We start from the raw sequence: 15948 nt of genomic DNA on the forward strand, positions 1-15948 counted from the left end.
TACTTACTTACTATGATCACAACGATGCTCGATCCCAAACACACACCTGGGCTTTTTAAACTCATTCGAGACGAGGCTGGCTGCTAACACAACGAAATGGCATCCGCAGTGGATCTGAGAGGGTCTGATGCAGAAAATCTAAACACAGTTAGGATACTGAAGACAAAGACCCTCTTCAGGGAAGCCTGCAAGATTATCATAGCAACGCTGCTATACACAGGAAAGGAGACTAGAAGCCGTTTTTAATGAACAGATTAAAATGTAATCTTAAATTCTGGCAAGAAACTGTTAAATGTAAACTGTAACTGACTGTCGTTACACTCTGAACGCACGCAACATATATCTTTGATCATCATTATTGCTACACGCTAAACACTGTTGCGGGTTTTCTTCATAATATAAGCATCTTTGCTGAAAGTACACCGCAGGTCTGAGCTGAGGTGACAACGGGAAAAGTGCTCTTCGTGTGCTTCTTGGATATAATTACAAACGGTGTATCAATGACTCGGAAAGCAAGGTGAACAACTAGAAAAATAACACTTGATGATAATGAAACTTTTATTTCGTCATGGACGCACAGATTTTAATCCGACTGTGTGGAGTGCCCATACGAGGCGGAGTTTACTGTGTCTATTAGTCATTATATTTCATTACGAGATTCAATTGATGATTTTTATCAAAACACCAACTACATTCACTCATTACACAATCCCACTAGCATGTTATTTAGACAAAATAAAATCTTTTAATTCGTGTGAGGAAGCTGGCAAGCTTACGCACACATTTATGTCATTGGCTATATGCCACTGCTGTAAAGGCTTATTGCACTATTACTGTTAACGATTATTCGATTGATTGATCATTAATTTAAATGAGCAAAATAGCATAATTTGACATCCCTAATTGATTTGTTTTGAAACTGGGGGTTTAATGGCTACAATGTTGGTTCAGTTCACATACACAAGGCAATATTTCCAAATGAAGCAGACTTTGTTATTACAGAGTGCATCTGTTTATTTTCTGTGATTCTGCTTAAATTGTCTGTCAGGATTAGAGCCCGAAGCCATTTGTTTTGAGAATAATGGCTGGCTGATGAAGTTATTGGCTGGCTAGCCGGCTCAGCCAAAACCTAAATGACTGCTGCAGCCAAACTTTTCATAGCTGCAAATGACTTTTGATGTGTGTAACAGCTCAAGTATACAGTATGTCACTGAGACGGTCTCTGAAAATCAGACTAAAGGCTCAAATCTTATTGTGAGATAAAAGCATCACAGTTTAATTTCAAGCATTAATTTCACTATGATTTCAATCGCTGACATGACATTACTCAGTCAACATTAAATATATCAAGGTCATATTTTCACAAAATGTTCTTTACATTATGTAGGATGATTTTATGTGGAAAACAGTAATACTCGAATAAATACATCATCTGGGTTTTTTACAGGCATGGTCTCAATTATCTTTAATCTATGTTTAATAATGTTGCATTTTCTCTGATTATTTGATTAATGTACTGTATTTTTCAATTACATTTACATTGCGCAATAAATTATCTTAGCTGCAGACATTGTAAGTATCTATAAATACTGTTAATTGTGGTCAAAACAATAGCAAAAGAAATAGTTCTGTATTATTAAATTACAGACAAAGATTTTGAATAGCTACAGTAGGTTGGATTGCATCTTTGGTGCAAAATGGGTATGGTGGGGGCCCGTGGGCATATTCTTTCATGGGGCCCAAAATTGCTAGCAGCACCCCTGCCGCCAACAGCACAACATATCCCGGGCATATTGTAATCTTGTTGTGAACGTCCTGTGAGTGTTTTATTGATCTTCATCTGGTAGTTGTGTCTGCTGTGACCATAGACTAAAGCAGTCCGCCCCTGCCGTGTTCACATATGCCTAAACAAACTGAACCAAAAAGCAGCAGGTTCTGAAACATAGACTCAGGTCTGAAAACACCCTAAGATGTCCTCAGACAAGTATTGTTCAAAATTCAAAGACAACATTTATAAAAAGTATTGATCCACTTTAAGGGACCTATTTTAACGATCTAAGCGCATTGTCTAAAGCGCACAGCGCAACGTCTAAATGGGCGTGTCCGAATCCACTTTTGCTAATTTAACGACGGGAAAAATTGTTTTTGCGCCGAGCGCATGGTCGAAAAGGGTTGGTCCTATTGTAATGAGAGTATTTTGGGCGTAACGTGCAGTAAACAAATGAGAGTCACAGCTCTCATTCCATTTAAAAGCATGTTGCGCTGGCGATATGTCTAATCCCTATTTAGATGACGGACTTTGTAAACTGAAAAACTAAACGGAGGTAGAAGATCCCCAGTTTAAGATTAATGTTAAATAATTGTGTTGTTTTTCCCTTATATTGAAATTGTTATTTTTTTATTAAAACCTTTAAAACCCGTTTTCTTTTAGTCATGGAAGTAAAAAGCAGGCTTGTAATTGCTTTAAATGTATGGCTATCCAATATCATCAAAAAATAATTTACAAGTATGTAAGATAAGGTTTGTACTCTAAAAATACTTTATTTGTAACAAACAGGAGATAAAGAAATTACAAACGGCTCTCCTCACGTTTCAGCACTTTGGACAGCGTTTTTTTAGCAAAGAGTTTTTTTAAGCATACTTAAAAATGTTTCTCATCTCACCATATCCACAGGTACATCATATACAATAAATCCGTGAGGTAGCATTAAAAAAAAAAACATTTAAAAACAGACGCATTTGTTTAAAGCAAAGCATTTATTTACTTATCAGGCTACAGGTAAAGCAGCTCTTTGCGCCTTCTAACGTCTCATAATCAGTCCTCATCTATAAATATGTCCAAGAGACTCAATAATAATCTCTTAAATTCAATCCTTTAATCTTTCATATTTAAAAGCATTTTTGTGCTGCTGCGCATTCATGTACTTTGTGATAAGCAAACCCGCGTTGTCCTCCCGTTTATAGGCGCATATTGCTAATGCGCTCTTTAAATAACATAAAACATATTGCCCCATTGACTTTAGACTTTAGACCAGGTTTTTGTTGGTCAATGGCGTAGTCTATTTTAGTTGCCTCAAAATAGCAACGCGCCAACAATGCGCCTGAACACACCTCGTTTTTCAGACCAGAACGCCCATGGGCGCAAAGGGGGCGCAAATGCATTTGCTATTTAAACAACGCGGCGCTAAACGTGAAAATTAGGGTGGAAACTAGCGAAAGACACTTGCGTCGCGCATTGCGCTGCATTGCGCCGGGTGTAAGATAGAGCCCTAAATGTTGAATAGTGAATTTTATTTAAATCTCAGTAATGTATTTGATAACTGAAGCTGATTTTATTCAACATTCATCACAACACTTTAACTCTTACTGAAAGTCACAAACATAAAACATTAAAATTGAATTATGATGTGAAAAAAAGTAAAAAACAAAAATCATTCAGAAATAAAAACATAAGTGAACATTTTGTGATGTCTGATGAGAGAAATCTGATTTCATTACTGTATAAAAAATAAATCACACAGTTAATATAAACATAAACTGATGAAGTTAATTTCCTTGTAAATCTCACTGATGTGTTTCAGTAAAACACAAACACGCATGAATGAAACTAAAATGAAAATGTTCATAAACACTAAATGATGACAGAAAGAGAAACAAATTCAACTCACTGTAGATTTGATCTGTGTGTGAACAAACTGTGTGTCTCTGTTCTCTACAGGTTGTGGAGGTGTAATATCACAGATGAAGGTTGTGTTGCTCTGACTTCAGCTCTGAGATCAAACCCATCACACCTGAGAGATCTGTATATGTCTGATAATAAACTAAGAGATTCAGGAGTGAAGCTGATCTCTGATGTACTGAAGAATCCTGACTGTAAACTGGAGATACTGAGGTAAGATCATCCCTCTGATAGTCACACGTGTACTTTAGTTAAACATAAAGTGTATGAAAAAGAAACACACACTAAAAAGTAAAGGATATATAAAGTCAACGAGAGATCTGATCAGTAAGCAGATACATCAGCATAATTATGATACACAAACACTTGAGGAAATAAGATCATGTGTTCAATCAAAACCTTATTGTAAAGTCTTACATTATTCAATACATACAACTTTTACTTTCTCTATTTCAACACTTTTGTTGTCAAAAGCATACAAATGTTCAAACCTGTAAGATTTGCTGATATTATTGTGTATGAAGAGTTTTTCTCCTCGTTGTGTTATTTTTATAAAGATGATTAAAAACATTGATCCATCATTAACACTGACACACACATTAATAATGTTTTTATAGATTGAGTGAAATTGATCTTTAAACACTGTAACATCTTTAAAGGATAAGTTTGGTATTTTACATGTGGCCTTGTAAACCTTCACACTATGACAAAGACTCCAGCACAGCCATACATCTAACAGGGGTTCTTTATTTCCAACTGAGTTAAGAGAAAACACAGCATTAAATGACTGTGAAATTTCCCCCTGTGTAGTAGTAAACCAAGTTTACAAGAAATATAAAAAGAGATCAAATTAACACAAGCTCCAAATACACTGTAAATATTTCAATACAATGGCCTATTCAATTTAAAGAAAAAATAAATAAAACAAATAAAACAGTAGCCAACTATTAAACACTCCCTTTGGGTGAAATTTGGCTGATTAGAAAGGGTTAATACACACTTCTCCTTAAATCACACTCCTTCTCAGAATTATAAAGATCCCAAATCAACAGAGAAAATAAATCAAAACACACAAAAATGGCCCTGTATGAAATGTACCCCTAAAAACAACGGTAGTGGCTTTTGGATGCTATTCTGTAATATAGACAAAACACAGAAACATTCATAGTACATAAACATTAGCCATGTAACTCAATAAATCTGAACTGAAGTTTACACCTTCATTAATCATTTATACAGTGTCAATCATGGTATCAAAATGTTCATATTTAGCCTATTAACAAATGATATTTATTGCTGACATAATATAAACATTACAAAATGTTTCTCTCTCTCCTCTTTGAGTGCACAATAACATTTATAATATGAAACAAAATAAATTAACTCACTCTGTGACACGCTGTAACATGAAACGAGGCGCTGACAGACGTGTATCTGTTCTCTCCTCTAATATAATTCAGTCAAAGAGAAAATGGATTGTTATTTTTCCACAAATTCCCGATTATTATAATAAAACATGCAACCTATATTAAACTCTTTAAATAAACACTCACACTCAATCTCTGCCACATTAGATGTGTGTATATCCACCCAGAAATATCTTGCAGACAGACACCAAATACGTGATGCACAAGATGGTAAGCAAAACACAAGTAGGACTTTCCTCCAGTGGCGGAACTAGAATTTTTTTAATGGGGTGGCCAGGGGGTGGCCAAAGCTACTTTAGGGGGTCCATAGTCCATAAAAGAAAATGACGTGTAACCATGTATCAAATTAATCTTTTGATGGCATTAGATGTAAACATAATAAGGGTGAATTTTAAATCTTTCTACTGTATTTCTTACATCTGATTTACTGTCTGTTAAAATGGATTCACCCAAAAATTAAAATTCCGTCTTCATTTACTCACTTATGTTGTTCTAAACCTGTATTTTACGAGTTCGCCTCACTGACAATAAAGTGGGACTGCTAATATGCGTGAGTGGCGTGCTGTCCCGGGGCGAAGGTTCCGAGCTCGGGAAATACCCCCCGAGTTCGGAACGTTCGTCCCTTGACCGGGGAAGGAGCCCCGGGCCTGGGGCGTGCCCTGACCCGGGTTATCCCCAGTGCTGAGCTAAATGTATGTAGTGAGGCGAAGGGGTGGAGGTGGGTTTGCAATAATGTCCCAGAGAATTGAGGGTAAGGACTCTATGATTATTTATAGAGCTGGTACTAAGTTGTTGTGTTGATTAGTGATTGATAACCAGCCGTGTTCATTGCTTAATCATCGAGAGCCAGCCGTGTTCATTGAGAGCCAGCCAAGTTCATTGATCTGTGATTAAGAGCCAGCCATGTTCATTGATTAATGATTGAAAGCCAGCCGAGTTCATTGACTGATCAGCTCCTCCCAATCCTTGTTTATATAAAACATCATTTTACGAGTTCGCCTCACTGACAATAAAGTGGGACTGCTAATATGCGTGAGTGGCGTGCTGTCCCGGGGCGAAGGTTCCGAGCTCGGGAAATACCCCCCGAGTTCGGAACGTTCGTCCCTTGACCGGGGAAGGAGCCCCGGGCCTGGGGCATGCCCTGACCCGGGTTATCCCCAAAAAGAGCAGGTGGTGCAGGACAGCCGCCTGAACAACAATTCCCCAAAGAAGGCTGGCTTGAGAAGGCGAGGTGCTGGCCCTCATTGGGGAAAATGCTGAAGTAGAGGGTAGAATTGAAAAAGGCAGCTCTGGAGAGCGGGCACTGTTGAGAAGTGCTGTGAAGAGGTTGAGAAGGATATATGAGGTGGGGCAGAGGCCTGGACCCAAAGGCTGTAGTTTGAAGAATATAGGGGGCTCCGGGGGAGCAAAATCTGCTGCTGCCAATATGTAGGGAAGGGAGAAAATTGTACTCTGAAGAAGAGCGGGGAGTTTTTAAAGGTAATAGGTGAGGTAGTGCTGTAAGGAGCAAGGTAGGACTCCAAGGGAGCGAAGGAAGCAGTTTGTGCCCTGAGATGGGGCTGTGCTCTAGAGGAGCCAGACATGAGGTAGTTGGGGAAGAAGAAAACTCCAGAGGGAGCAGTACTGCTTAGGCAGCGATAGATGCATAGATTCTGCTGGGCAGAAAATGTGAAGGAAGCACTGGCCCCTGCGGGGGCGGTCGCGCTGCGATACGGGCTTCGAGGTTGAAATAATCTGCTGCGGCAGATCGAGGAAAAGGCACGGGCCCCTGCGGGGGCGGTCGCTGCTGCGATACTGGCCTGAGTTGGAAAGGGAAGGTTTTATTGGCAGAGCATGTGAAAGAAGCACGGGCCCCTGCGGGGGCAGTCGCAGCGGCGATACTGGCTTCAGAAGTCGACTGCTGCGGCAGATCGAGGAAAAGGCACGGGCCCCTGCGGGGGCGGTCGCTGCTGCGATACTGGCCTGAGTTGGAAAGGGAAGGTTTTATTGGCAGAGGAAGTGAAAGAAGCACGGGCCCCTGCGGGGGCGGTCGCAGCTGCGATACTGGCTTCAGAAGTCGACTGCTGCGGCAGATCGAGGAAAAGGCACGGGCCCCTGCGGGGGCGGTCGCTGCTGCGATACTGGCCTGAGTTGGAAAGGGAAGGTTTTATTGACAGAGGAAGTGAAAGAAGCACGGGCCCCTGTGCGGGCGGTCGCTGCTGCGATACTGGCTTAAAAAAGGCATCTGCTGTGGCAGAGAGTGAAATAAAAGCTTGGGTTTCTGCAAGACCGGTCGCGCTGCGACAGTTGTTGTTATCTGAGAAGGAATCTGTTGCGGTAGGACTGTGTAAGATTTTGATGAGGGTGTCAGCTTGAGTTGCCGGTATTAGCTTCTGCGGAGGCAGGGAAGTGGATCGAGGGTGATGATGGGTTTATGTGTGACGGTGTGATCTTATGTCCGTTTGCTGGGCCGTGAGTGTTTGGTGGGCTTCTTTGATGGAAGCACGATCTGCCCTGATGTAATTTTTGAAAGCTTCCGAAGACCAGCGGCCAAGGGTTTGTATCTGGGAGTCTGGGAGTCCGTTTTGAGCAGCTGTTGTGGCTGCTCCAATGCGGAAGGAATGACTTGAAAATTCATGGGGGGGAAGCCAGATGTTAGCAAAACTTGTTTTAGGTGCTTCTGAAACCAAAAGCGGGTTACTGGGCGGTTGAATTCATCCCCAAAAAGTGGGTCGGAAGAGGATTTAATCTGGTGGCAACGGTAGGAAGTGTAAGCTTTGAGAACTTGGTATGGTTGGATGGGAGTTTGAATTTTGAAAATGTATATGTGGTGTCCTTTTCTCATTTGGTCCGTCTTGCTGTGTTTGATAAAAAATGAGATGGTTTCGTCATCTATTATGGCTAGATCAGAGATGGTTGGGTGTAGGTTTGGGTCAAAGGTGGCTGAAACAGTGAATTCTGAACAGCGGAGGAAACCAAAAAAGGCTAACACGAACATGGCGTCTAGGGTTCGGGCAGTATGTACTGAGGAGTAGCCTTTGCGAAGAGTGGCTAGACATTTTGAAAGGATTTCTATGGTTATGGGTAACCTGGGATCTGGACTCTTGGGTTGGGTTTTTTCAATACCTTTTAAAAGCATGGCGGTCTGGGGATTAGTGATAGCAGTTGAGGGTGAACCTAACATTAGTTTGTGAAAAAATTGGATTCCGCTCATATACCCTTTAATTGTGCTGATTCGAAGGTGTTTGACTTTATGCAGGTACGATATGAATGATGTTATGGTAAGTAGAGAGAAGTTGGCTAAAGGGATCTGGTGTAAATGATGGAAAGTTCTGAAGCTTCTCCAAGCTGTCAGATAGGCTTGAAGAGTTCCCATTGAGACTGCTTGGAGTATAGTATCTAGAGAGGCGGTAAGAAGGTCTTTGAGTGGATGATTTAAGGGAATATTATAGTTGAATAGGGAGGCACTAGTGTTGGGTGAAGATCCGCTTCTGATGCCGGCTGCCTCAATTTCTGCGAGGATCTGTTGCCTGATGGAATTGATGACAGGGGGAGGTTCCAAGGCCAATGCGTTGGGTGGGATGGGCATTGGTGCTGCGGTAGCCAGCGTGAAAGGCTGACGGGTCTGGGGAACAGAATCAACAGAAAAAGAAGCCGCTGGAGCCGCTTGCGGAGGCAGCCTCACGCTTTGGGTCGATCCGTGGGCGAAAATATCAGGTTGAAAAGTCATAGAGGGTGCCGGGGCCTGACTCATTAGCGGAGGCATCCTCACGCTCGTGTCGGCTCCTGCGGCAAAAACCGGGGCCTGACTCGTTAGCGGAGGCATCCTCACGCTCGTGTCGGCTCCTGCAGCGAAAACCGGGGCCTGACTCGTTAGCGGAGGCATCCTCACGCTCGAGTCGGCTCCTGCTGCAAAAGTGGGAGAAATGTGAGAAGGAAAAATAGATGTGGCCGGCGCTGCTGCTGAACGCAACCCCGTGTGATAGAGAGACGGAGGGGCAGCAGGCCATTGGCCGGGAGAAGGAAGCGGCAGTGGGATGAGCAAAGCCGTTACCAAGCTCGTGTTGGCTCCTGCGGAAAAAATGGGAGAAATGTGAGAAGGAAAAATAGATGTGGCCGGCGCTGCTGCTGAACGCAACCCCGTGTGATAGAGAGACAGAGGGGCAGCAGGCCATTGGCCGGGAGAAGGAAGCTGCAGTGGGATGAGTGAAGCCTTTGCCGAGCTCGTGTCGGCTCCTGCGGAAAAACTGGGAGAAATGTGAGAAGGAAAAATAGATGTGGCCGGCGCTGCTGCTGAACGCAACCCCGTGTGATAGAGAGACAGAGGGGCAGCAGGCCATTGGCCGGGAGAAGGAAGCAGCAGTGGGAGGAGCGAAGCCGTTGCCGCGCTCGTGTCAGCTCCTGCGGAAAAAATGGGAGAAATGTGAGAAGGAAAAATAGATGCGGCCGGTGCTGCTGCTGAACGCAACCCCGTGTGATAGAGAGACGGAGGGGCAGCAGGCCATTGGCCGGGAGAAAGAAGCGGCAGTGGGAGGAGCGAAGCCGTTGCCGTGAGCGGAAGCATGTTCGCGCTGTCTGGCTGGCTTGCTAGCTGACTCGCTTGTGAGCTGGCTGCTGGAGACATCGGCGGGCGACCCAGGGTAGCTGATGGCTTCATGCGGTGTCTTTGAGACCTCCGTGTTTTCCCTGGTGTCTTTCGGGTGTACTCCGTGCTTGCAGAGACGAGGAGTCAGAGCTTGCTGTCACGGCTGTTTGCGGGGGTTGAGTAGCCCTCCGGCTATCGCGGAGTAGGCTGAACAGTTGCGCCTTTGTTTGTTTACGTGAGAATGGAATATCTGCATTTTCAAGAGCTAGTTCGAGGCCTAGGATGGACCATTTCTTGATGTCGGGGATTCCTGGAGAAGCAGAAGCGTATGAAGATGCCGGTGATGGTGGGGAGCGCCTCTGCGGGGTGCGAGGAGACGGTCCTTTTCTCCTCGGGATTCGTGTAGCAATGCGGGAAGATCGCCCGGCCTGTGGGGAGGCCTCGGGCTTGATTGAAACATCCCGACCGCTGTCGGAAGGCCCGAGATAATCCTGTGTGGTATGGTGAATTTCCTGTGCTGGGTTTGTTTGACTGGACATCTTGCAATAATGTCCCAGAGAATTGAGGGTAAGGACTCTATGATTATTTATAGAGCTGGTACTAAGTTGTTGTGTTGATTAGTGATTGACAACCAGCCGTGTTCATTGCTTAATCATCGAGAGCCAGCCGTGTTCATTGAGAGCCAGCCAAGTTCATTGATTAGTGATTAAGAGCCAGCCATGTTCATTGATTAATGATTGAAAGCCAGCCGAGTTCATTGACTGATCAGCTCCTCCCAAACCTTGTTTATATAAAACATCATTTTATTTTAATAAACACATAAGAAGATATTTTGATAAATGATGGTAAGCACACAATTAATGGTATTTCCACTGAATTCCATTATGTTGTTTTTATTCCTACTATGGAAGTCAATGGTTAACAGCTGTGTGCGTACCATCATTTATCAAAATATCTTTTGTGTTCATCAGAAAAAAGAAATTCGTACAGGTTTAGAACAACATAAGGATGTAAAAATGATGACAGAATTTTCATTTTGTGAACTATCCCTTTAATGAAGCAAAATATCAGGAAATCTAAACTCCATGATAAACCTTACTTACTTCAAATACCAGAGCTCCAACACAAAGGATGTTTGGATTAATCTTTTTTTACGAAGATACAGAAGATGCAAAAGTTTTCTTTTTTCTTTTGATATTTAATTAACTTTAATGACAGAGAGACTTCGGCGGGTTAGGCTAAGACCGAATGCAATAAAATTATTCGTTTAAGACGTACAGTAACCAAATGTTTAGTATGAAAATCACCAAGACAGCTATTTTGACATATGAGCATTTGTCAGTTTAAGCCAAAAAGACGCGAATATGAAGTCGTTTAAGCTCTGCCACTATCGGATATGCGCGTTGCGCTTTCAAGTTCAATGTGTCAATCCAGTCGAATTAACAATCATACAGTAGCCTATAAAGATCACGTCAAGAATGAAAACATGGTGCTGGGTTTTGTTGTAAAAAGAATTGGCAATCTTAGACTTTATTCAGTCCACAAGAAAGTTACCACACTTCCAGCATATACGGTGAAATCATGTAGCAATGTACGACTTCTTACATCATTTTAAAGAGATTCAAGCATTATGTAGACATGACATTTATCTTCTGATGGTATGAAAAGTATTCGTTAAGTTACAGTAATTTTTCTGACGCGTTTTTGAAAAGACGTCACTGATGGAGAGATAACAGAACGCGCATTATGTATATTTTCTTAATTTTGTGAAAAGCACAACATTCAGTTTTTATAAACACACAAAAAATGACACTTTAACGTTTTAAATGATGTATAAATCATATCTGTATGTCCCAAATCAGCAGAGTAATCCAAGTCTCTTTGCGCAGTGATTAAAAAATAAAGAGTTTGCGCTGCGACCGCAGGGAGGGTTAATATTCATAATGTTTGTTCTTAACAATGTGCTGCGCTGCCGCACGTCGAAAATAAACATAGCGATTAAGTGAAAGTAGCGCATTAAATTTGGGGTGGCACACGGGGTGGCCAGTGACATGTCAAGGGTGTCCAGTGCCACCCCGGACACCCCTCTGGCTCCGCCACTGCTTTCCTCCTTTCCTTAAGAAAGGCTGATGTTTGCTTTTAATCTTATACACAACTGCTCATGTGCTCAGTGACAGACAGCTTATTGTTTATTGTTAAAAGGATCCCCATTAGCTATCACCAAAGTGAGAACCTAGTCTTCCTGGGGTCCACAAAATAAATAAATCACATACGATAATAATCTAACAACAGTAAAACATTGCAAACATCATTATAACCATCATCAGAAATTATTCAGAATAAATTATTACAGTAATACATTCCCTACTCACAATTTTAAATAATGCATTCTCAGATGATACTTGAAAGAGACATTGCCATTCATTTTACGTATATTCAATGGGCAATTGTTCCAAAGATTGATGGCACGATAAATAACTGTTCTCTTTAAAGCATTTGAATTTGGACGTGGTAATATTAGCTGGCCATCATCAGCTGACCTAGTCAAGTAAGAATGAGCCTAATCACACCTAACAATTTGATTATATAAAAACACTGAAGAAGAAAAGACAGTTTTACTGAAAAATTTAAGTGTATTAAAAACCAGCCTTTTCTCCACCGTTAACCATGAAAGTTGACGGTGCATACTGATAATGTTTGTTCTTAGGGGACAATTTAAAACTAGTCTGGCGGCTCTGTTTTGGACAGTTTGTAATTTGTTTAGTCGACCTTTAGATGTAGATGACCATACAGGGGCACAATGATCCAGATGACATAAAATTAAAGATTTGGCCACTTGTTCCACGATGTGTTTAGGTACATAAGAAAGACATTTCCTCACCATTGCAATACCACAACCCATCTTCATCACTATGATATCAATATGTTCTGCCCATTTAAGCTGACTATCTATTATTGTGCCCAGCAATTTTACTTTATCTACTTGTTCTATAGGTTCCCCAGACAAGTTCAAACTCATCTTTGGTGTTGATGTCAATTTATGACTCGATTCCAAGATAATTGTTTCGGTTTTCGAGATGTTCTGCAAAAACCATATTTTACTCAGCTGATAAAACATTTTCCAGTTGACTGATAGTTTTTGCTGCATAATACAATGTGGAATCATCAGCATAAATTTGTACAGTAGCTTTACACAAAACTAATGATAAATCATTTGTAAAAATGGCATATAAAAGTGGTCCCAGGCAGCTCCCTTGCGGTACCCCGCAGTCCAAGACCTTAGAATGAGACCAGCTGCCGGTGTAATAAACCTTTTGCCTCCTACTTGTAAGATAACTCTTCATAAATTGAATGGCAATTGGACTAAATCCATAGCATTCTACTTTACCTATGAGTAGATTGTGATCTATAACATGAAATGCCGCACTAAAATCAAGTAATACTGCACCGGTCATCTTTAAATTATCCATTTCCTTAAGCCAGTCGTCTGTCATTACTGTAAGGGCGGAACAAGTTGAATGATTACGTCTATAAGCATGTTGGAAATCTGTGTTCAAACCGTTACATTTAAAATATTCCTGTATTTGTGTGTGAACTATTCTCTCCATTAATTTACTAAGAACTAGGAGAATAGTAATAGGTCTACAGTTCTTTCCAGTAAATGCTAGTCTGCCATCTTTAGATAAGGGAATAATTTTACCTTCTTTTCAGATAGTGGGAAAGACACCCTTCATTAAGCATGCATTTAATATTTGACACAACGGACCACAAACATAGTTAGCTGCCAGACCAAGTACTTTACTGTCCAGCATGTCAGTACCCACTGAGCTGTATTCGGGCAGGGATTTCAACAACTTCCTTACTTCCCACTCTGTGACACTATTAAACTGAAACATGCAACTCTTATCTAACATCACATTATTCTTTATGAGCTTCAGGTAATCAGAATCAGTATTGTCCATATTCTGCCTTAGTACATGGACCTTATTTATAAAGAAATCATTAAAATAATTTGCTATATCAGCTGGTTTGGTTAAAAACTTGCCTTCTGATTCCACAAAAGAAGCCCCTCCAGTTGTCCGTCTCCCTGTTATTTCATTAAGGGTTTTCTAGAGCTCTTTACCATCTTGCTTTACAGCATTTATTCTCTGCATATAATATTCTTTTTTCATCGATCTATTCAATTTTGTAACCTGATTTCGCAGTTGACAGTACTTAAATCTGTCCTCCACCAATCCAGTCTTTACTAATATAGATTTGGCTTCATCTCTTTCCTTCATGAGGCTCTTTATAGTCTCATTAAGCCATGGGGCTGATCTTGCTTTTACAATACACTTTCTCATGGGGGCATGCCTATCAACAATCTTCATGAACTTTTCCATAAAGATATTTAAGAAGACCTCAGGCTCCTCAGCAGCATACACATCAGTCCAATCAATATCACCAACATCTGCCAAGAAATGTTCCGGGATATATTTCTTAAACATCCTTTTATGTAATATATTGACTTGCATTTAGGAATTTTAGTTTTCCTGGTAATTGCTATGATATTGTGGTCACTAAAACCCACAGATCGAGAGACTGGATTAGTGCAGCATTCAGGAATATTTGTATAAATATGGTCTATGCAAGTGGCAGAAATGTGGCCAGCACTGTTAGTAAAGACTCTAGTTGGTTGAGAGATCATCTGAGACAAATTACAAGCATTGATCAATGAAACCATCTTTTGTTTCATTGGACATTGATTCGCAAACCAGTCTATGTTCATATCCCCAAGTAAAAAAATATCACTGTTCACATCTATTACTTTATCAATTAACACACATAAATCATTCAGATATTGCACATCAGTCCCCGGAGGTCTATAGCAGCCGCCGATCAGCACAGGTTTAAGGTGAGGAAAATGCACTTTGACCCATAAAGATTCTAAACCATCTGAAATAAACTCAGAGCATAGTGTTGCTGGAAAGTTATCACTAATATATAATGCTATACCTCCCCCATGCTTGTTCCCTTCTAAATATATTATAGCCATTGATGGAAATCTCTGTATCAAGAACAGTAGCATCCAGATGTGTCTCTGATACTGCCAATATATGAATGTTATTTCCTGTAACCAGATAATTGAGTTCAAATACCTTATTTCTGATGCTGCAGACATTCAAATGGGCCATAACAAGACCCTTTGAATCAAGGAGGAGATGCTTATCATCATTGGGCCTACTATCCATAAAAAATGTAGTTGAGTTCAGTCTATATGAGCACAAGTTAAGGAACCAGAGAACTAATCTCTTGCTCCAGCTCCTGGCCTATGGTGCCTTTCTAATCCTTGTTTTTGGGCAGGGGGTGGACAATAAGCTTGTCATGTCGGATGAAGGCTATATCACCTCATTCTCTGGCAGCTTTCATGGCTGGAATGAGTTCCTTACGCTTTTGCCTTACGGCTTCAGTGTAGTCCTCATTCACATAGATGTTAGTGCCTTTCAGCTCCTTAGTCTTTTCCAGAACAGCCATTTTATCTTTATATCTGAGGAATTTTATCATGATAGGCCTAGGTCTCTTTCCAGAATATCCAGATGGATTACCAGTCCTATGTGCACGTTCAATCACCATCTGACTACTGTCCAGGTGAAGTTTCTCATTTATCACCCACCTGACTTTGTCCTCCGTCTCCTTCCAGCTTTTATTGTGGGCCTCAGGAATGCCATCCACAACAAGGTTATTCCTTCTTGTTTGACCATCCAAGTACTCCGCTTTCTCAGTCATCTCTGCCAATTTCCCCTGCATTGTTTTAGTTTCAGCACAAGCAATTATTTTCTCTGACTCAATTTTCTCATTTTTCTTTATTAGATCATCAATGTCCTTCTGGGAGAATTGCAGGCTGCTTCTCAGCTCCTGTACCTCCCTGGTCAAGTTGTCAATCCGAGCATTCACATTGTTCACAATTAATTCCACACAAGTCTTAAAGTTACTTTCTTGCTGCTGCAGAAGTTGCATGAACAGATCCCTTTGTTGACTAAGTAGATTTCTTATTTGTGAAAGCGACACCCACTCCTCTCCATTGCTTTGGTCTTTCTTGGGTGGCATGATGTTCTGAGATTCTCTGCTAGGAAATCCTCAGGCTTCAGCTGAAGAAGTAGGCCGAAGTAGTATCCACCAAAAATCTCAAAGTATGAAAATCATCCACTGATTTTCACCAAGTTTCTTATAAAATAAAGATTCTCAGAGTGGATATTTAGGTTAATCTAGGTAATAAAGCAGTCTGAAGCTGAAAAAAC

General features: G+C 41.2%; 1 protein-coding gene across 1 annotated transcript in view; it reads left to right on the forward strand.

Moving 5' to 3' along the window:
- LOC129437196 (protein NLRC3) overlaps positions 1-15948 on the forward strand; it is a 104905-nt gene that overhangs the window by 19678 nt on the left and 69279 nt on the right. The window contains exon 8 of the mRNA XM_073863421.1: positions 3719-3892. Coding sequence (XP_073719522.1) covers positions 3719-3892 — 174 coding nt within the window. The remainder of the gene's footprint in view (positions 1-3718; positions 3893-15948) is intronic.

The sequence above is a fragment of the Misgurnus anguillicaudatus genome, chromosome 24 (genome assembly GCF_027580225.2).
Source record: "Misgurnus anguillicaudatus chromosome 24, ASM2758022v2, whole genome shotgun sequence".
Classification (NCBI taxonomy): domain Eukaryota; kingdom Metazoa; phylum Chordata; class Actinopteri; order Cypriniformes; family Cobitidae; genus Misgurnus; species Misgurnus anguillicaudatus.